Source organism: Castor canadensis, chromosome 18 (assembly GCF_047511655.1).
Source record: "Castor canadensis chromosome 18, mCasCan1.hap1v2, whole genome shotgun sequence".
NCBI lineage: Eukaryota > Metazoa > Chordata > Mammalia > Rodentia > Castoridae > Castor > Castor canadensis.
The window spans coordinates 31,928,528-31,950,848 of record NC_133403.1 but is presented as its reverse complement, the minus strand read 5'-3'; the positions used below and the strand labels follow the sequence as shown (position 1 = coordinate 31,950,848).

The window sequence follows — 22,321 nt, the reverse complement described above, 5'->3', positions numbered from 1 at the left end:
TGTTGATGACACAGGGGCCAGAGACCAAAATAGGGAGAGCTGGGGAGCACCCTCCCCACCAAATCTTAAGCATTCCATTATAAACAAGAGTGGTAGATGGGGCCTCCGGTGCAGAGGGAGGGGAACTGTTCAAGCACTGGGCTAGGCCTTTTGTGTGCATGGTGTCCTCTGATGTCACCAAGAAGTTAGGAATGTCATCTGCGTTTTTATAGAAGAGGAAAGCTAGACTCAGAGAAGTTGGTGACACTTGCCCAAGATACCCAGATGGTAAGCTGCAGAACTGGGATTTGAGATTTAAACCAGTCCCGTGTGACTCCCTGGCTGTCTACCAAGAGCACGAATTTCCAGCAGCTAGAAGGGCAAGAAGGTGGGTGGGAGGGTAAGAGCTGGAGGGGCAGTAAATGGGTCCTACCTGAGACTACTACGCACCATCTAGTCAGGTAATGCAGCCAGGGGCCACCTGGCTTCTCTTCTGTTGTGAGAACTGAAAATTCTGTGGCTGACTGACCGGGGCCATCCTAGTCCCACTGCGTGCTATCCAGGGTGGAGCCTTTCCTTCCAGTATGACCTTCCACGCGACTCTGGCTCCTGCGTTTGTATGTGGTGGTGTCACACAGTGCCTTCATCCTCCTTGAGTCTCTGGTGGGGGCACCTCTTTTCGTCCTATTACAAACTTGCACCCCCTGGGAAGTTCACCCTTGCCTACATCTTTGGAGGATTGGGAGGTTCTGGGGGCACTGTGGGAATCTCCAGGCGTGATAAGGGGCGCTGCCAGCGCTACCAGAGTCTCGGCCTTTTTGGGGCGCTTCGCCAAGCCCGTTCCTTTGCGCTCCAGGCTCGGGTGCCGCAGCGCCCCCTTCGCCACCAGGGGCCGCCCGGAAGCGGGACTCCCGCGGCGCGGGGCGGGGAAAGGGGCGGGGCGCGGCGGTACCTGGGCCGCCCGGGAGCCGGGGGTGGGCTCTCGAGGGACGGCAGGCAACCCCCCCACCCAGATCTGCACCGCCAGCCGCCGGGAGCTCAGGGCTCCGGGCGTACAGGCTGAGCTGTCACATGGGCGGCGGCGACGGGGCCGCATTTAAGCGGCCGGGGGACGGCGCCCGCCTCCAGCGCGTCCTCGGGCTTGGCTCCCGCCGGGCGACCCGCTCTCTGCCCGCCGGGGGCTCCGCGCCGCGCCGCCCCGCGCCGCCCCCGCCGCCGGGCCATGCGAGCGCGGGCCCCACCGCGATGAGCTCGCACATCGCCAAAAGCGAGTCCAAGACGTCGCTGCTGAAAGCCGCGGCGGCGAGCGGGGGCAGCCGGGCTCCCCGCCACGGCCCTGCCCGGGAAGCGGGGCTGCCTGGCCGCCGGCTGCCCGGCGCCTGCCCGAGCACGCCGCCGCCGTCCGGGGACCCCAGCTCCAGGAGGCCCCTGTGCCGGCCGGTGTCACGCGACGAGGGCGCGCGGGGGAACCGCCGCGGGCTCCCCCAGGCGCACTGCAGGCCCCGGGAGGCGCTGCCGGCCGCGGCGTCCCGACCTTCGCCGCCGTCGCCGCTGCCGCCGGCCCGCGGGCGGGATGGGGAGGAACGGGGGCTGTCCCCGGCGATCGGCCTCCGGGGCTCGCTTCGAGCCCCGGGCCGCGGGGACTCCGCTCCCGCCGCCGCGACTGAGGCGGACCCGTTCCTCCACCGGCTGCGCCCCATGCTCAGCTCCGCCTTCGGCCAGGTAAGGGCCGCGCCCCCCGCCCGCGCTCCCTGGAAAGGCGCGCTTGGGACCCCGCGGCGGCTGCGCGTCCACCGCCCTCCGCCCGCTGCCGGGGACCTCCGGGTCACGCCTCGGATGTCCCTGTCCTCCCGCGGCCCGGCGCCCTTGCGGGCCGGCACCCCACCCCCGTGCCTGATTCAGCACCCTGTGCGCTGTCCACGCTCTGGGCCTCTTCTGGGCGCCGCGCCGCCGCCTCGCCTTCCGCACACCTGCTGGAACGCGCGGCTGCGGGAAGGGAGCGACCTCCACCGCCCTACTGCGGAGTCGCGGAGGTCAGAGAGGGGCGCTCGGAGTAGGAGGCGCCAAACCCACTTCTCTGATCTCTGGCTAGTACCACCAGCGAGCGACCCAAGAGAGCAAGGAGGTTGGAGTCTGGGGGAGATAGGGGTCAAGAGAGGGAGCCTTAGGACACACAGACTTGCTTGGAGATGAGGGACCCTCGCTATTGCCAACGGTGTCGTCAAAGGCCTGAGAAAAGTTAGGAGATTCGAAAAGATGAGCAAGTAGAAGAGGTGTCAGAGTAGGCATGCAGGGGCTGCCCAAAGCTGTGGCTCGAATCGGAACTTTGGAGTGTTTCAAGGAGGTTGCTTCTCCAAGGATGCCTTTGGGATGGGAGTTGACAGTTGTGGAGTTATAGGATGTACAGTAACATCCAGGGAAACCTAGCCTGAGTTGGCATGAATTCTGGGGTCAGAAAGACCACTGAGAGATCACCCTTGGCTCCTTTGGTTCCCCCAGGCTTTTCTCTCAAGGGTACCAGGCATATGGGCATTTACAATCCAGTCCACTAGTTCTGAGTCCGTAATCAAGTCAGACTCCCCAGCATGGGGCTGAGAGGGTTGTGCAGCAGCCTAGGAGGGGTGTAATGCAGAGGTCTGATCAGAGTGCTTACTTGGTTTGTGGGGAACAAAAGGGGTCTGAACACTTCTGTGCTAGGATCTAGTGTAAAGAAGGGGCCTTAAGCTCCTGGCTTGCTGTAGCATTCCAAGGAGGCTGTGTGTGTGTGTGTGTGTGTGTGTGTGTGTTGCTTCAGATCTGCACATTTCCTTTCAAAATACTACTTCGCAGTGGCTGATGCCAGTGGAAGTCTGACATGAAGGCAGCCGCACGTGGATTCAGGTTGCACGGGGCTGCGGTGGTGGTGTGATAGGGCAGCAGTGTGTGGCTTTGTTCCTGCAGGGAGCCCTCGTTAGCTGAGTGAGCTGGAAACAGTTCTCTCCCAGGAGTACAGATGTGGATGCAGAGCCGTGAGGGTTAGCTTGGCGACATGTGGAGGGAGTTCACTGCAGTGGCTTATGTGTTAGTGAAGAGACACAGAGTGTTAGGGCAGAAGTGAATGTCTGTGGATTTGGACTGGGTTGCAACACAAACCCTGTGTTGTTGAAAGGATGTCAGCAATTCATTCATTTATCAAATATTTCTCGAGTACCTACTTTGGCCAGGCATTTGCTATATAGGAGGGGGACAACAGTGGATAGCCAGGATACTGACTATTTGAAGACTTCTGATCTAGGACTATGGAAGGCCCAGAATCACACACTTCCTGCTGATGACCTCACTTGGCTCCTGGAAAAGTGGCCCTTGCTTCCTAGTCTTATGGAATTTTGCCTGCCTGGTCCCTTTCTGAGCTCAGAGCACTGCAGCGATGTGCTTTTGTTCTTTCTCAGACACTAAATGAAGAATATTCTCCAGCCCCATGTTTTGAAATGTCACAGGGTCACCTGAGTCAGGAAGAGCTGGAAGGTCCCATAAAATATTTACTACCTCCCTCGGGAAGCTCTTGCCTCCTGGTACGGAGAGGGCTTTTTGCTTTAAACCCAGCACGTTCAGTATGGACTTCCTGCTGACACCGAGAAAGCATCTATCTGTTTGAACCACAGACAACAGCAACGAGATCAACAAACCCAGGCTGGGACTTTTATGTTCGAGTCTCCAGTGTCCTGTGAAGGAGAGGAATTAGCTTTTCCTTCCCTTCTTTCTTCTGCTTTGAGATTTCTGTCCTTAGAGACAGGGTGGGGACCAAGTGAAGGGAAATGGGGTTCTGAATACGGAAACTTTCAGATAGGATCTACTTAGGGGAAAATATATTTAGGGAAGTATATTTTTCTAGTTTCTCAAGTTCCAGGGTTTATTTTGCAATTTTTTTGTTTTGTTTTGTTGTTTGCTTTTTAAGACACAGACTAGATATTTAGTTTAGGCTGGCCTCAAACTTTCAATCTTCAGTCTCCCAAAGACTGGGATTATAGGCAAGTACCACACAGCCTAGCCAGATTTTTTTTAAACCTTACATGAATTGCTTAATTTCATTAAGACTCTTTGTTTACTTGCAAAATAGGGAAAATCATAGTTCGTTAAGGAGAGTTTGGGAGTTTAAAGGAGATATGGAGATATGTAATAGAGCTTGGCCCACCATGGCACAGAACATAGTACTGTTAACGACTATTGCTGTTGGTTTTGGTTAAAAACCCACAGGTGTCTGATTTCTGTTTGTAATAGTGTCAGGGAAAGCCAGGTTCAAAGTGACACTGGAGGTACTGAGATAGACTCTTACATTCCAGAAAACAGGAATTAAGATTCTTCCGATGACCTCATGGATGTCTTTTCTGCCTGTAAGGAGACAGCATGGTTTGGGGGCTGAGGCATAGAAATGGCCACTTGGAGGTTCTAATCCCAGCCCTATGACATTTTTGGGGGGCGGGGGCAGTACTGGCGTTTGAACTCTGGGCCTCATGCTTGCTAGGCAGACATTCTTACTGCTTGATCCACTATGCCACTCCTTTTTTTGTGTTGGATATTTTCAAGACAGGGTCTTGAGAACTATTTGCCTGGGCTGGTTTTGAACCACGATCTCTGCCTCCTGAGTAGCTAGGTGCCTGGCTCCAGCCCTGTGACTTTCTGTATCTGTGACCTTGACATGTTGTTTTAATTTTCTCTATCTGGTCTCTTTCTTCATCCAGAAATGAGACTGACAAAAAAATGCCTTGCGGAGTTATTAGAAGCTTACACAAGATTACAGATACCAGCAACCTGGCTCATAGTGGGTGCTGGATAACAGCAGGCTTCATCAACGTTATTATTATTCCTAGAGTAGTTGTCTGAATAACAGTCTGTGGAAGGTATTTTGAAAGCTGCCTCTGAGCTGGGTGAGGAAGGCTATAAAGGAAGGAACTAAATGTTCACGGACTGTCCCTAGTTCCCTTTGTGTAGCCAGCTAAGGATATGCCACCCTGCTGCCTAGACAGACTGATGTGTCAGAAATTATCTCAGCATAAGCGTGTCCTGGGGCTCTGTGTCTTGGAAGATTACTCTAAGCCTGACAAGAAACAGCCCATGTGGAGGAGGCAAATGCAAATGAAGCCCTCAGCTCTGTCCTTTCCTTTGCCCTTTCCCAGCCAGAGGCGTCTCTTCTGATTTGGATAGGCCAGTCCAGTTCCCACAATATTTCTGTCTTTCAGAGGTCTCTTAGTTCTTGTGACTTAGATGGGGAGAGAGAGAAAGGCCATGATGGTTTGGGTTCTAATGGATCCAACGCCACCAGGCCTGTATGGTCAGGATGAGGGCTGAGTATATTCTTCATTCCTGCCCACCAAGTCTTCCTTATTGTCTTTCCTCTGGCACCTGGAATGGAGAAAGAGAAGGTAAGTTTTCGGTTAGCATTGATCATAGGTGATAGCAGTCGTTTGGTTGAGGATCCTACTGGATGTCACTATTTGCCTCCAGCTGTTTCTGGGAAGTAACAGGGGTGCTTGAGGCCTCCCTGTGGAACCACCACATAGCTGTAAAAGTCTGTTCTCATTAGCTCTTCCTCACAGCAACCTGTGAAGTTTGGCATTATCATCCTCCCCTCCCCCCACGGTTTTACAGATGAGGAAACAGGCTCCACAGAAGGAAGTGACCTGTCCGAAGGTCACACAGTAAGCGAACAGCAGGACTACCTGCTGTGGATGCTGATTGGTTGGGAAGTCGCTTACACAGGTTCTCTGTTATGCAGGTTCCCAGTTCATCAGAAGCATCTATAGAGCACCTCTTACATTACAGCTCAGCTTTTCACTCAAGTTCAATGCTGGTGATAGAACTGATTAGGACTGAAGGCCAGCCTCCTCCTTTTTTGTTTTTTGAGATAGGACCTTGCTATTTTTTTTTTTTTTAGTAGTACTGGGGTTTGAACTCAGGACCTTACAGTTGCAAGGCAGGCGCTCTACCACTTGAGCCATTTCACCAGCTTGGCCTGGAAGTCTTGATCCTCCTACCTCATCCTCCAGAGTTCTGGGCTTACAGGTGTGCACCGCTACACCCTGCTCAGGCTTCCTCCTGATTAGGAATAATCAGCAGTGGGTTTATCATTCTCATCCCTCTGATCCTGTTATTTCATTCCAGAATTCAAAATGTGCAAAGTGTGGCTTCTGGAGGGCCAGGGACTACTGCTCAGTGGATAAGGACTGGGCAGAACCAGACATGCCTCACTCCCCAGAGGAAGCCTCCACCCTTCAACCTTGTTTTATTTTCTACTGAAGATCAAGCCATCTGCCCCTCCTGCTCACTGCCCAGCTTGTTAGTTTAAGGAAGCTCAGAAGCTCCAGATCTGAACCCCTGGGTGTCTTACTGCCACTAAGCCATAAGCTAATGTCAGCCCCATCCCCACCCCTCAAAGCAGGATGGGCTGTCTTTAAGTGCATCCATAGATGCCTGGTTTGGGGTCTTCTGTTCGGTTTCCAAGGACAGAGGCATATCTCAAGGTCGGTAAGTGGGTGCCATGCCCTGGGCTGGCCTGAAGGGGGCAGAAGTTACCAGGTCTGCCTGAGTGGGTGCTGATGGAATGGATGTCATACCTGACCCCCTATGACCCATGGTGGACAGGGGGAAGGGACACTTTTGAGTACCTGGCACTGGGCCAAACCTTTTCATGTGTTATCTTGTTAGTCCTAAGGGAGGTGTTATTAGAATTTCTGTTTTATAAGTGAAGATACTGATCTCAGATCAGCACATCCCCAAACTCACAGAGTTACTAAACAGCAGGGCAAGGTTTAAACCCAAGTCATTCTGACTCTGATTCCAAGCTCTGAATGTATGTCTCAGTGGCTCTCAGCACTGACTGGAGGTTAGAATTTACCTAAACCTATTCAACTAGGGAACAGGGAAGCTGCCTGATGATTCTAGTCCGCTGCCAGCAATGAGAACCCTGCCGGACACTGATTCCCATCCATCTTGTGAGTGTGTTGGATTTGTACCTGGGGCCTGATGCAAGCTCCCTGCTGGACCCTGGTGAGCCTTGCCTTTTCAAAAGAGTTTGAATTCAACTGGGTTTTTTATTTGTTTGGGGCTTTTTTGGGGGGGAGGACAGTACTGGGGTTTGAACTCAGGATCTCATGCTTTCTAGGCAGGAGCTCTACCACTTGATTCATGACCCCAACCCTTTTCCAAAAGAGTTTGCAGATAGTCCTTTTTCTACATCTTTACAGGAAGCACTATATATTTGTGTATTTATTTTGTAGTGCTGTGGATCAAACCCAGGGCCTCAAGCAAGTGCTCTACCCCTGAGCTAATCCCCTCTCCCCTTTTCTAGATTTTTGTCTACAAATCAAAATTCCCGATTCCCAGCTCCCAGACTAAGTCCGATTGCCCCAGATCACAGCGTCAGAGTTCTTGTTTCCACTTCATAGCATTTATATAAAATGTAATTAAATAACTGCGTCCTTAGCGCTTGTCCACCTGTAAGGATATAAGCTTCCTGAAAGCAGGAACCATATATATATAGATATATATCTCTATATATCTTTATATAGATATATATATCTTTATAGATATATATATAGATATAAACCATCTTAGTCCTGTTCCCCACAACGTCCCCAAAGTCAAGCACAGTGCCTGGCAAATGACACTTAACTTCTTCCACTTGAATAATTGCTTATTGAATCCCTATTATGCCACACAATTTCCTGTGTACACTTTATTAGCCAGAGAGGGGAAGCCCCATTTTCAGTGGAGGAAAAACAAGCTCCACTTGTTTGGGAGGTGGTTACTGGCAGAGCCAGAACTCAAGTCCAGGCCCCCCCATACTTCCCATTCATTGGAAGTGCATTTGGACCTGACCTCTGCCCAGGCTGGTGGAGTGCTTCCTTCATGCTCTGTTTCCACAAGAAGTACCTTTGAAGAAGTCATTTATGTTGGCTGCGTGCTCTTCCCATTCCTACTCCCTGGCGTCTTCATTCTCTTTCCTACCCTTTAGAGTTCTACCCCCGTCCCAAGAATCCTTCTTTTGTCTTCAGGAGGCCGCACTCCCTTCTCCATCTCCTCCTCCAGAGGTTTGGCCCAAACAAGGGTGCTGAGTAACTTCTGATTAAACCATTCCCTGGTCTGCAGTGGCAGCCCAGTGGCCACAGAAAGCCACCAGAAACATCCTTCCCTGTTTTCTAGAAGCAAGCCTGTGCCATCCCCTGGGCAGTGCCCTTACCATCTTCCCTAGTAGGATTTCTGACCTGCCACCCAAACTGGACCAAAGTCCCTGGGAAGGGAGCGGCCAGTCTGGGCTGAAACTCTGAGCTCCATGGGTTAAGACTTGGTTACATCAGAGCCTGCACGTTGTTCTGCCTCCCAGTCCATCTCTGGCGCCCCCTGCTGGAGAAAGATGGGTGCAGGGAACCGGTGCATCCTCGCTTTCTGGGCATCCGGCTCCAGTCGTAGGTCCCATCTGAGGCTTGAGATGAACACGTACCAAAGCGGGAACCTGGAGGGACAAGGAACAGGCAGTCTGCTATAAGTTCCAGCTTGGGACCTCGAAGCCATTTGTAAAGGGTGGCGGCCTCTGTTCTGCACCCCAAGGGAAGATCTTCACTCAGTGTTCAACAGAGGATGCAAGAAAGGCTGGAGACCTTGCCTATGCTCTCTGTGCCAGCGCCGCCCCTATCCTGCCCGCCGTCAGGGCCATCTCTTGGCTTCTCTTGGGCGGGAGAGCTGCACACAGCAATGAAGGCAGGAGCCGATCTCAGCGATCTCAGCTGACTGCTCGATGTTGCTGTCTGCCCCGGAGCCTCATCTCATTTCAGTGATAAAGGCAAGTGTGAAAAGTGAAGCGTAATGGAGACGTCACAAGATCTCTCAGGCCTTAACTGGAACCGCCTGCCCTCCATCAAGCTGCAATTGCCAGGGGGCCATGAGGATGGGCACTTGTCCAACTCACTGCTTTTCAGAAGAGTCTCCCTTGGGGGCTCGCGTGTTCGCGTGTGCATACGTGTTTGTGTGTGTGTGTGTGTGGTGTATATGTGAGCTGTGAGGCACCCTGACTTTGGGGACCCAAACTAGCCAGCTTCCCCTTCTGGATCTGCTGGCCTAATTCCCAGCTGCAGCTGCCACCCTGCGTCCCCCTCCCGGAGGCAATCTCCCTGTAGATTTGGCAGTGCAGAGAGGAGGGGCAGAGGGAAGGGGGGAGAAGTGGAGAGAGGACTGGGCTCTAATCTGATGTAGATGATCCGGCAGGCTTCCCAGCTCAGCTGCCCTCTGCCATCAGCTCTCCGGGCTATTTTCTCTGTGTCCTGTACTGTCCCGTCTGCCTTTGTCTCCTTAAGAAAGTGCCCAGAAAGTTAAAAACAGATACATACACACACACACACACACACACACACAGTCCACCAAAACAAATCAGACAGCAGGAGCAGGCTGACAAGTAAGAGAGCACGCGCGCTGGAGAGAGGCTCAGCTTGGTCGTGGAAGAAGAGCAAGAGCAATACAGGCAGAGGGAGGCTGGGGTTAGCAGGGACCTGGATTGAGGTCTCTGACCCATCCCTCCCATCCAGGAGCCTCCTTGATGGACCTAGGGATCCCGAGAGGGGCTGCCTCAGCGTAGGATGGGCAACTGTGTCAAGTCGCCACTGAGAAATCTCTCCAAGAAGGTATGTTTCCAGAATTCCCAAGTTGTGGGGGCTGGGGATTGGGGCTTCTTCCACCTGTCCCAAAGGTTGGACATAGAGGGGGTGGGCATCTGAAGCTTGCTACCTTTCTTGAGTTCTGTTCCGAGTTGCTTCTCAGTTCCCACCTCCAGATACCCTCCTATCACAGTTTCTTATGTCCCCCAGGCTCTGAGCTAAAGTTAGGACTTAGAGCTGCATGGGTGGGGTAGGGTGGAAGGGGGCGGAGGCCACGACTGGGAATTTGCACAAGAGTCAGGAAAAAAACGTATCTTTGGGGCTTCTAGATCATAAAATGAGAAGCATAGAGTGTTAAGCTAGCAGTGCACAGTCACTCTTGAACTTGGCAGAACCAGAGACACTTCCCAGAGCAGGCCCAGGGTCTCATTCCTATCCTTTGACATTCTGGACTCCTCTCTGGTGCTCTTAGAATTGTGGAGTTTGAAGTAGGTCCCATTGCTGCTGGATGTAACCAAGCAGACTATCCTCTTCCTATTAACCTCCAATAATTACTGAGTTAGGCCAGAGAAACTCAAGACGAACCAGAATGGCTTAGGGCCTAGGATGGTTTCCCTTAATAAGATGCCCAGCAGATGTTTCAAGCAGCCATGTAGGTAAGTCACTTTCCAGGTTGGATTTATTGCTTAGGATGATATTCTGCAGGAATTCCTTTGGAAGCAAGTTATCACCCCTAAGGCATCTTTCACACAGATCTAGGTTGCATCTGTAGAGTTTTGCTTCAGGTGGGCTCAGCCCAGATTTCTAGCCCCCTATAGTCGGGCCATAGGAGTGTCTCAGATATTATTTAAAGGAAGAGGGAATGATAGGGGTATTTTCTTCCATTTTCCAGACAAGGAACTTGATTGCTGTTCAGAAGGTCAGGTGACACACGTAAAGTCTCAGGTTGGCAAATGACGCCTTTATCTCAGCCCCATCCTACCTCCTCCATCAATTTGACAGCCCCCCCAGTTTGGGACATTTCTGGCTTTTCTGCCTGTCATCTTCCTCATTTGGCTAAGCTGCTCACATCAAATTCCATTTAATCTTCGCTGTTCTTGGATCCCTCTGAGGGCTGATTTTTTTTTTGTGTGTGTGTGTCCCCAGCCCCCCTATAATCTGTCATCTTCTTAGGGGGTCTTCTGCCTCAGAGGCGGCGTCCATGCTGATCCAGAGAGACAGAAACTGATCTGAATTAGTTTAGAGGACCACAGGTGAACATCATTGCAATGGATTCTAGCCAGAGCTTGAGGAGGTGGAGTTATAAACTAAAGCTCTGCTGTGCCTTACCCGTCCTCCCTTACACTCCAGAGTACTTAAGAGTCAGACTGAGCAGGTCTTCTCTTTCCAGCCGTATCACCTTGAACAAATTACTTAATCTTTCTCTGCCTCAGTTTGCTTGTCTGTCATTTGGGGACACTATATCTATCTATCTATCTATCTATCATCTGTCCATCCATCTACCTACCTCCCTACTTATCCCTTCCTATTTTTTATGTGTTGCTGGAGATCAAACCCAGGACAAATGGGTCTACCATCTCAGCAAATAGTCTATCCCTGAGCTACACCCTCACTCCTAATATCTAACTCTTAAGGTGATGAGAACCAGAGGGTTATGCACACTGGTTAGCATACACTACCCGATAAATGTTAGCATTATTGTCATCATAATTATGATTTTCCTACTCTGGGCTTTAGAGAAGAATGGAGAAGAAAAGGAAAACAGGAGAGATTATTAGTGTTATTTTCCTGATGCATGATAAGCATGTGCTCTAGTACGGAGCCACATCCCCAGCAGGAGAGGTTCTGAGTCTGTGGGATAAGGGAAAAGATCACAAAGCTGCGTTCAATGTCATGTTTCTTAGAATAGTAGCAACAATTGTTTTTTCTTGACTATTTCCACTGTATCTAACATCTGCTATGTCATTTGTTCTTCCACTAAGTAGTTCTCTTGGCTAGTTTGCAAGAGAAGGGAACTGGACACAGAGATAAGAGCCTTCCTGAAGTCACACGATTAATAGCAAGCAGAGCTAGGATTTTAGACCCTGGACTGTGGAAAGTCAGAGCTGGTGTGTGTGTGTATATATATATATACACATATATATATATATATATATATATATATATACACATATATATATGTGTATATATATATATATATATACACATTTTTTTCCCCCTCCAGAAAAGGCTGCCTTTCCCTTTCTTCTGCTGTCAGAAATGTTATTCATAGATTTCTGAATCTGACCTTTAAGGTCGTCTAGTCCAAGTTCCCATTCAGTGCAGCAGTCCCCTCTCCCATCTCATTAAGCACGCGTCGTTCAACATCTCCTTGACCACCCTCAGGGAGAGGGAGCGTTCACCCACATGCTCTTGACCAGTTTGTGTTGTTAGAAAGTTGTAAGGTCATGAGGGACTCTGGCCCTTCCAATTGCCAGGCCACGCCCAGGACATATCCCTTTGGTATCAGGCGATATTGTCAGCCCATGGGTTTGCTTCCTGGGTGGTAGCTGGGGAACTGGTAATGGTAATAGGTGACTTGCTCCAGGCTCTGAGATGGGCAGGACCAGGCTGTCGGGTGCCATCACTGGCTGGAGAAGAACTGCAGCCTCCTGGGGCAACTTGATGCCAGGCAGTGTTATGATCAAGAGGTGCAGTGGAAATTTCCCAGTCACCACTGGTTCATTCTTGGTGAGAGCAAATTCCTCTCCATCCTTCTCATTTCTTTCTTGATTGGCAGAGGTTCTTCTACTTCCTCTGGAGCCAGAAGTAGATGCCTTCTGGCACCCAGCATCTCTTAAGTTGCATCATCGTCATTGTTGTCACTATGGTAACTGCATTTATTTGGCTCTTACTGCATTCTAGACACTGTGCAAAGCACTTTATATGTAATAGCTCATTTATTTCTCACAAGAATCCTGTGAGGAGAATGAAACTAGAGCACAGAGAAATGAAGTGATCTGCCCAAGGTCTCACAGCAAGCAAATGGCAGAGCCAGAACTTGTCCCCAAGACTATGGCCGAAGCCAGCATATTAAACTGCCTCCCAATTCTGTGTCACCTACTGTCTTCTTCTCTCTGGGTTGTATTCATTTTGAGGTAAGTTCACGAGATTGAGCCACAAACTAAAAGTCTGGTTTTCTACAAATGTCTTGTTCATGAGACTGTCTCCTGGGTTAGGACCCAGGTGGGAAGGTCTCTCTTGATCTTAGCTGTCTGGATCCTGAGATGTGAGTGCAGGGGAGGCTCTGATCTTACCTTCTGGGGCGTCAGGTCTAAATAGGCCCTTGGTCCAGCTGATGCTCCTCAAGGTCTGAGACTTCCTAGAAGAATCCTTCTTGCACTGACTGAACTTGGACTTGGACTGAGTTCCTTCACCTCGGGTCTGAGTCGCTACTTCTTTAAGAACCAAAATATTGCTCCTCCCTCCTTAGGCTGGAAGGGACTTAAGATGCTGGAAGGGATTAGAAGGGAGGCTCTGTAGCTCTGCAGTGGGGGTGGGGGAAGGGTTGGGGAGAAGAATGGTGAGAGGACAGGGAAGGGGTGGTTCTGTGGCTCTGCCTGGCAGGACAGCCTGCCCCCAGTCTTTGGATTTTCTAGATGTGGCCTTTATTCAGCTGGAGGCAGCTGGCTGGAAGTGGGGCACACTGGAATGTGTAGGTTTGCAGCTCTGGGGTCTCTATCAGAGACACCTTTCAGGGGTTCATCTCCTCTGCCTGTCCTTGGGAAGGCTCTGTTCCAGATCCCCTGGCTAAGGGAGACCCAATCAGTGCCGGGCAGAGTGCCGTGACCTGGATTCTAGAAAGGCACTGGGCATGCAGAGGAGGCCAGGGGCAAACCGCATGTTGTGTCTAGATGCTGCTAGGGGAGGGCCTGTGGGCAGTGCTGACTTTTTATAGCTGCATGGGAACCTGAGGGGAGGAGGAAGGCTTGGCCAGAGCTTGGGAGCACAGCTATATTCGGTCAGCATTCAGAGCTCCTGCCTCAACCTCTAGAGGTCCAGCAGTCTAGGCTGGGCTGGGCAGAGAGCCAGAGAAGGCGGGAGAGAGGAAAAGGAGGGTTACTGGAAAGCTGGCTAATCTCAGAGTTGCAAATGGGGTGGATTCTGAGCACAGATGCATCTTGTTTGGCCTACCTGGTACTTTAAATCAGGAGATCTTGGCACTGGTGGGTAGGAGTTAAGTAGTACTGTCCATTTAGGGGGGGCACACAACATCTATTTTGCACCTCTTACACCCTGTCTGCCTCATCTGTGTCCCTGATAGCACCCAATTTTGCATCCTCCACTCTTAACAGACTCACTGAGCCTAACTGCTCTCTCAGCCTTCCAACGGGGTGCTGCTGGGGTAGGCTCCGAGTCCATCAGGGCACCAGGAAATAGGACGTAGTCTTGGGATTGAGCTGGAACAATGGGAGCATTTTGGGAAAGGACAGTTCAGTGGCACTCTGAGAGAACACTTCTCACTGGTTAGGACAGACACCTCCCTTGGCCTGCTTCTCTGAGCTTCTGCGTGTGCATGAGTGTGTGATTCTGTGTGTGATGTCAGGGTGCCTATGTGTGCATGTACATGTGCCCCACCAGGGGCATCACACCGAGCTCTCCCTGGAAAAACTGTTTGAGTGTAGGACTGGAGTCTCCATCTGTTGGACCCTTTGGATGCTTGCCATTGTGCATTCTGGAACTTTCTGAATGCCACCACTTGACTCAAGGGTCTTCTTTTGAGGGAGCTCCTTCTAGGACCAGGAGCCAGGCTGGGGCCAGGAAGGCCCAAGTGGGCAGAGTGGTGACACCCTGCCTCTATTTTGTATTTGCTTGGTGCTGGCTGAAGATGCTCCAGGAGGAGAAGACTAGCTACTTGATGGTGCAGACGAGCGAGGATGGGCTAGACACCGGCGGTGAGCACCCTGGACCACTCCTGATGCTGGCCCAGAACTGTGCTGTCATGCACAACCTGCTGGGCCCCGCCTGCATTTTCCTGCGCAAGGGTTTCGCCGAGAACAGGCAGCCTGTACGTAAGTTGGCCTGATGGAGCACGCTGAACTTGGCTTCATTGGGCACGAGGAGGTACTGGGAAAAAGCAGGCTCTCTACCGCTTGAGCCACACCTCCAGTCCATATTATACAATTTTTTTGGTAGTACTGGTGCTTTATAGGCAGCGCTCTACCACTTGAGCCATGCCTTCAGCCCTGTACTGGGAAAAAGAAGGGTTCTGTAACAACAGTCCCCGTTCCCCAGTGGACACACCTCATCCCCCAACTTGTAAATTTTATCTTCCAAATTCCCTATGGTGACAAACCAAGTCCATATACATCAGCCAGAAATAATAACAGCACATAAAATTATTTTGTGGCAGCACTGGGGTTTGAACTCAGGGCCTTTAGCTTCCTAGACAGGCACTCTTACCACTTGAGCCACTCCACCAGCCCTTTTTTGTGTTGGGTATTTTCAAGATAGGGTCTCATGAACTCTTTGCCCTGGCTTTCTTCGAACCACAATCCTCCTGATCTCTGCCACCTGGTAACAGTTAAAATTCTTTGGAGCACTTATTTTGTGCTGGGCATTGTGCTAAGTGTGTTGGTGCATTGTCTCAGTTAAGCCTCAGTAACTCCAAGAGGTAGGTACTTTTACGACCCCCATTTTACAGATGAGGAAACTGTTCCCTGACTAATATGCTTGAAGTAACAGCTAGTAGATGGTAGAGGTAGGATTCAAACTTGGGTAGTCTTCTGTGCTCTTATCAAAATTCTGAAAAACAAACAAAAACCAATTCTGTACAAACAGCATGGTCCACTAGAACTTTCTATGATAACAGAATTCTAAATCTTTGCTGCTCAGGACAGTAGTCTCAGCCACATGTGGCTATTGACCACTCAGAATGTGGCTTTATACAACTACAGAACTGAACTATGAAATTTTTCTTTGGTAGGTCTGGGATTTGAACTCAGGGTTTTGTGCTTGCAAAGCAGGCACTCTAACACTTGAGCTACAATTCTGGTCCATTTTGCTCTGGTTATTTTGGAGATGTAATCATACAAACTATTTGCCTGGGCTGGCCTCGATCCTCCCATCTCAGCTTCCCAAGTAGCTAGGATTACAGGCATGAGTCACTGGCGCCTGGATTGAATTATGAATTTTATTTCATTCTAACTTTGGTTCTGGGTAGCAAAACCAGGGCTTTGTGCATGTTAAGTATGCACTCTAAGCTACACCCAGTCCTCTAATTTGAATTTAGCGACATGTAGCCAGTGGCTCCTGTTTTGGACAGCAACCTAGAGGTGTCTGAATAATGACAGGGAGGAAGACAAGAAGGATGGTATTATAGATACAAACATTTGTAGGCTGCATTTATTGACTTTCACATGCTTAATACACATCCCATCTCATGGAATGTTCACTTCCCTGTGAAGTAGGTCCTTGTATTAATCCGTATTAACAGATGAGGAGGCTGTGGCTCAAAACACAGCAGTGACTTGGCCAAGGTCTCACAGCTAGGAGGTAGCAGAAATCTGGGCTTTGTACTCAGGTCTATCTGACTCTGGGGCCCAACCTCTTTTCCCCACCTGCATAAATTGGGGGCAAAGAACTGTGTGTGTGCTCTATTCCATCTGGCCCCCTGAGCAGGTGCACACACCAGCCACAGGTGCTTCCCTACCATACCACCACACCAGTGAGCATCCCTCGCTGTACTCCAGAGCACAGTGTGCATATCCCCACTGCTCTGCATCAGAGTGGGGGGATGCGTCAGTGTGTGAGCCAAGGACCAGTCACCAGACACAGGCACACTGTGAAGAGATGTCTGGCTTTACTGCTCCCTGGACTTTGGGAATACAAGAGTGAAAGGGGCTGTGGTGTGGGTCCAAAGCACGCGTTCTCCCTCGTCCTGCAGAACTGAGCCATGGAGAAGTGGCAGCTGCTTGGAGCCTGGTGGGTGGAAAAGGACTTGTTGTAGCTAAGTAGCTGGTCCTCGTGAATAGACTTCACGTGTTCGTGTGCACACACATACAGTTGGCTGACTCTCTATTTTCGCTGACTCCATAGCTCCCACATCTCTGGATTCAACCAACTGCAGGTCAAAAATATTTTTAAAAAATTGCATTGTACCTAACATTCACAGATTATTTTCTCTTGTCATTATTCCCTAAACAATGCAGTGTAGCAATTTTGTACATAGCATTTGCATTGTTTTAGGTAATATAAATCATCCAGAGAGGATTTAAAGAATACGGGAGGATGTGTGCAGGTTATATGCAAATAGTATACCATTTTACATAACTGACTTGAGCATCCTCAGAGTTTGGTACCCATGGAGGAGTCCTGGAACCAATCCCCCACCAATACTGAGGGATAACTATACTCACTCACTTTCACTTACTAATGGTAAAACACATTAAATAAAAACATCTTTTTTGGTCACCCACCTGAGAAAGTCTAGGACCATATGGGTCCTTCTGGGAAATAGGAGTGACAGACCTTTGTGCCATGCACCGTGGCCAGCAGTACAGGGTTTTGAACTCAGGGCCTACACCTTCAGCCACTCCACCAGCCCTTTTTTGTGATGGGGTTTTTTGAGATAGGATTTCACAAACTATTTGCCCAGGCTGGCTTCAAACCGTGATCCTCCTGATCGCTACCTCCTGAGTAGCTAGGATTATAGGCGTGAGCCACCAGCGCCCATCTCTAACCAGCCTTTGAAGTGAAAGTCCTCCTCCAACATTGTATCCTGCAGATGAACATCCCTTCAGGCGACTTCTCTCCTCAGGGACAAATGCAGCTTAGTGGGCCTAGGAGCCTGCATTCTGCTCCTTTTAAGATCACACATACTTGTCAATGTCAGCAGCCCCTTCCCTTCCTACACGATTCTCAGACTCCATCATGCCTATATCCCCTGTCCTGGGGTCAGTGTGGAGTGGGTGGACAACTACAGTCTTCACCCACACTGACCCTGTTGGCTAGTACAGCCTGTGTGTCCAGCTGAGATGCTTCACGCTCATGGTGGCATGCCTGCATGTCTGTGAGCATCCTCCGGGAGGCCACACCTGCCTCATCTCCTTGCCCAAAAGCAGACAGCTGGAACACGGTGGGCTAGTTTGGGAGTCTGCTATCCAGGCCCAGCTGGATACCAATATCCTTTTCATGCCAGTCTGTCTTCCTGCTGGGCAGGCCTGGGGTGATGATACTCACCATGTTTCCTCTGGGCCTGCCCTTTGGAGACTTCTCTGCCATCTGTTCTGATGCCTGGACTCAGCGTTTCCTTGGCTCCCCAAGGAGACCTGGGCCCTACTGGAAGCTGGAGACAAGTGCTTTGGACCCTGGCAGCTGCCAGAGGCAGTGACAGTCCCCCAGAGTCCTATGCTGTGTCCTGTGACAGGGCAAGGTGTAGGGTTAGAGTCAAGTTGGGGAAGGTGGGGCACTGCCCAGGAAGCAGGGCACAGCCCCACTTCCGCCTCACATCCTCTGGTTCCTCCTTCCTCCCTCTGGGGCTGCCTGTGCAGTCCCTGCCTTCTCTTCTCCTTTAGCCCCTCTTCTCCCATTGCCTTGCAGCCTTGCAGGCTTCTGCTCCCTGGCTCCTCCCTGGTGGTATTCTCTCTGCAGTGACCTCCCCCCGTCCTGCTTTCTTTACAGGTTTTTGCCTCTGGACCAGCTCTGTTCTGATCCATTCCTGGGTCTGAAATAAGGGGCTGAGGGGGCAGAGGTTCTGTGCCCAGTCTGGGGGTGGGGGAATGTTGGATCCTTAGGCATCTCCTGTCAGGGGTCCAGGAACTTCCATGTCTATGGGATATGTGGAGCTGAACCTTTTCCCCTCAGTGACACGATCCAGACAAACCTCTGATCATTCCCATCACCTCCCACCCAGTGCCTGCTGCCACTCATAGTTTCCATTAGATGGGCATTTTGTGACTTCCAGGTCCCTTGCTGTCCCTAATAGGATATGTTCTTTTGTTTCAGGACAGATCACTACGACCAGAGGAGATCGAAGGTAAAACTTGACCCTCGGGGAAAGGGCTGTTCAGCCCTCCAGGAAGGTGTGGGAGGGAAGTTGGGGGGAAAAGAGGCAGAGACACCTTGGGCTCCTGGGACCAGGGCCTGGTTCAGGCCAGCCATTGGAGGAGTGAACCTGAAGCAAGCAAAAGGCCCTAGAATCCTGGAGGTCTAGAAGGTCCATCTCTTTAAGCTGGCTGGCCTGGGCTATCTTTGCCCCCACATGGTCTTACCTCCAACTACATCTACCTTTCTTTGCTTCCTCAGAACTCAGAGAGGCCTTTCGAGAATTTGACAAGGACAAGGACGGTTACATCAACTGCCGGGACCTGGGGAACTGCATGCGCACCATGGGGTACATGCCCACAGAAATGGAGCTCATTGAGCTGTCTCAGCAGATCAACATGAACTGTGAGTCCCTGGCCCAGCACCTCCTTCCCGTGTAGTCAGGCGGGCCTAGGTTCAAATTCTGCACCCACTTCTTTCCAGCTCTGTGTCCTGGTGCAAACCACTTACCCTTTCAGAGCCTCAGTTTCCATACCTGTAAAATGAAGGTTGTAATAGGGAAGTGGAGCACAGGAAGTAAGTTAGGGAACAGATTTCCAACAGCCCCAGGTCTGGCTCACAGCAAGAAATGATCAGAAGGATGCTTTTATAGTTTTTAGTCTTAATCTGGGTTCTCCTGAGACAGAGATCTGGATACAGCGAGGTGTTTGTTTGGTGGGGGAACAAAAGCATTGACAGGGCACAAGTAAGGTAGGAAGGGAAGGAGCACACACAGGGCGGGCTGTCAAAAGCTGCCACCGTGGGCAACTGGATCTGAGAGTGCCCACGTCTCTGTTCTCCCCCAGCCCCCACCTCTCCCTGTCCTGGCAGTCCCCGTTTGGAAGCTGTTGTGAGCAGGTGGGTGGGTGCCAGTCCTGTGGTCCTTCCACAGAACCACTTTGGAAGTTGGGATTGCACTTACACAGCAAGGGTAAGGCTTAGGATGTGTGAGCACCCACAGCTTCTGCTCCTCCCCACCTTCTTCTGAGATCTCAGGCTCTCCATCTCTGAAATTCTTTGTCTGGCTCTGTGACCCAGTGCTTCTTTCTCCCATCCACACTACCTCTTGTCCACCTTCTGGCCTGTTCCCTCCTTCAACCCCTGGCTGCTTGCTTCCCTGAGCTATTCTTTGCTAATTTTTTTTTTTTAGATTGGTGGTACTGGGGTTTGAACTCAGGGTCTCATGCTTGCTAGGTAGGTGTTCTACCACTTGAGCTACTCTGCCTGCTATTTTGTTATTGTTGTTGTTGGTACTGGGTTTGAACTTAGAGCCTCCTGCCTGCTAGACAGGTATTTTACCACTTCAGCCATGCCCCCAGCCTTCTCCTGAGCCATTATTTGACAAGCTACCTGTCTGTGGTCACCTCTGTGTCCTCATTTGGACCCTGAACCTAGAGGTGCACAGATCAAGGAGAGGTTGGCTGTCTCCAGTGTTGATAAGTTGGAGTTGGAGAATGGGTGGGTTCAGGGTGACCTAGCCCCTTCCTCTTGCTCCAGTGGGTGGCCATGTGGATTTTGATGACTTTGTGGAGCTGATGGGACCTAAACTCCTGGCGGAGACAGCAGATATGATTGGAGTAAAAGAGCTGCGAGATGCCTTTCGAGAGGTGAGTGATGGGAAATGACAGGTAGGGGGTGGGCAGGCTGTTGATCCCAATTCCAGGATGACTGCTTAAAAAGAAGCCTGAGCCCTGGGTCCCAGGCCAGGGGAGGGGAGGAATTCCAGGGAAGAGGGACACTGAGGTAAAGCTCAGCTTTTGTTCTGCTGCTGCCGGTCTCCATGTTATAGCTACCTCTTCTTCCTTCTTGCTCGCTCTAGTTTGACACCAATGGTGATGGGGAGATAAGCACGAGTGAGTTGCGAGAGGCCATGAGGAAGCTCCTGGGTCATCAGGTGGGACACCGAGACATAGAGGAAATTATCCGAGATGTGGATCTCAATGGGGATGGACGAGTAGACTTTGAAGGTAGGTGGGGCTCGAACTTGGGAGGGAAGCAAGCCAGCAGTGGCCATTCATGGAACCCTCCAACTGTGTATTCACCATGTAATCATCAATCCAACCCAACCCAAGGTGATAACCTTGCCCTTCCTTCCTCTCATCCCTCTGTGTACCCTCTAATCTACCTCTCATTCCTACACCCATCCATCTATCCATGCATCCATCCATATATCCATCTAAACATCCATTCATCCATACAGCCATCTACCTGTCCATCCATCTTTCTCCATCGTTTCATTCATCCATTCATCTCTTCATCTCTCCAGATGCCTATTTGTTCATTCATCATCTCTAAATAACCATCCATGCAAGCATCTACCATGCATTTATCTCTCCATGCATGCATCTGTTCATTTACCCATGCATTCACGTCCATGTATCCCACTCGCATTTCTCTACTTCCGTTCACACATTCATATGTCTCTTTCCATCTCCCTATACTTCTATTCATATCTCCATTGCTGTGCCCATGTGTCTCTTCAGCCATGTCCCCATCTACTCTAGATCCATCTATAAACCTGTGTTCCTATCTATCTCTGTCCATCTGTCTTTCCACCCGCTCATGATGGCAGCTATTTTCTGGACACCACATTCCTCAGCCTGACTTCAGTTTCTTAAAAAAAATTTTTCTTTTTTTGGTGGCACTGGGGTTTGAACCCAGGATCTCATACTTGCTAAGCAGAAGCTGTACCACTTGAACCACTCCATTAGCCCTGGTCCCTAAAATCTGACCACAGCTCACTTCCCCAGCATAGCTCTACTATTTCTTCACTTACACACCTCCAAAATGCTCTCGATCTGTGAACCTGCGAGACCCTCTTTTGGATCTGCTGTTCATTTTGCCAGTTGCCTTTTATTTTCTCCATGTGAGCTGAGTTTTAGTCATCCTCCAAGGTATAGCATTTCAGGTTCAGGACACTGAATGTCCCCCAACTGCTGGTGAAGTTCCACTTGACTCTGAAATTTGAGAGAAGAGAAACCCTGTTTTTTCTTTTTTTAAATCTCTGCATTTCCTACATAACTAAGCACATAGTTAATATTTGGTAAACTTTTCTTTAAAAGAATCAATTCTTAAAAGAAAAATGAAAAAAAAAATAAAATGTTTTTTCCAGAAAAAAAAACAAATAAAAGAATCAATTCTGATCATAATAATTACCATTTATTGTACATTTACTATATGCCCATCATTGTATTAAGTAGCTTTATTTACATTTATCTCATTTAATTCTCACAATGATTCTGTATACACTGTTATTACCTCATATTACAGATGAGGAAACTGAGGCTCAGAGAAGTCATACATTGCTTAACATTGGCTAATTATTCAGAGGCAGAGCTGGGGGCACAAACTCAGGCCTAGAATGTAATCCTGGCCATGACTCCATCGCAGGCACTATGGGCTACAGGAGAAAAGTAAAATGTTGACCTTGTACTGTGGTAACTTGCATTTTGAGCAGAAAGATGGCATAAACATGTGTCCGTGTGAGTGTGCCTAGAACACAAGGGTAGGGAGGTCCTTTCTGGGGAGCAGTCAGCCTCCAAGGGAGGAGAGAGAGTGTGAATGGATGGAGAGAAACCTTTGCTACCATTAGATCTAAAAATCTCAGGTCACCCTGTGTCCAGATGGTACTCACTGTTACTGACATGCATTCTACC

At 50.2% G+C, this 22,321-nt stretch overlaps 1 protein-coding gene and 1 long non-coding RNA gene across 4 annotated transcripts in view; one reads left to right on the top strand and one right to left on the bottom strand.

Moving 5' to 3' along the window:
- Positions 1-976: 976 nt before the first annotated feature.
- Positions 977-22,321, top strand: part of Cabp1 (calcium binding protein 1) — a 23,521-nt gene continuing 2,176 nt past the window's right edge. The window contains exons 1-6 of one of the 3 annotated variants that reach the window (XM_074061426.1): positions 9,189-9,629; positions 14,470-14,649; positions 18,588-18,618; positions 18,888-19,031; positions 20,163-20,272; positions 20,485-20,632. In XM_074061426.1, the coding sequence (XP_073917527.1) occupies positions 9,585-9,629; positions 14,470-14,649; positions 18,588-18,618; positions 18,888-19,031; positions 20,163-20,272; positions 20,485-20,632 (658 nt within the window). In that variant the 5' untranslated portion in view covers positions 9,189-9,584. Of the gene's footprint in view, positions 1,702-9,188; positions 9,630-13,260; positions 14,650-18,587; positions 18,619-18,887; positions 19,032-20,162; positions 20,273-20,484; positions 20,633-22,321 lie in introns of those variants that run through there. The other 2 variants (XM_020179045.2, XM_074061425.1) reach the window with 2 other exon arrangements.
- Positions 15,855-22,321, bottom strand: part of LOC141418923 (uncharacterized) — a 23,181-nt gene continuing 16,714 nt past the window's right edge. The window contains exons 2-3 of the long non-coding RNA XR_012443591.1: positions 17,823-21,622; positions 15,855-16,704 (exon numbers count right to left, since the gene is read on the bottom strand). This is a non-coding gene — a long non-coding RNA (uncharacterized lncRNA). The remainder of the gene's footprint in view (positions 16,705-17,822; positions 21,623-22,321) is intronic.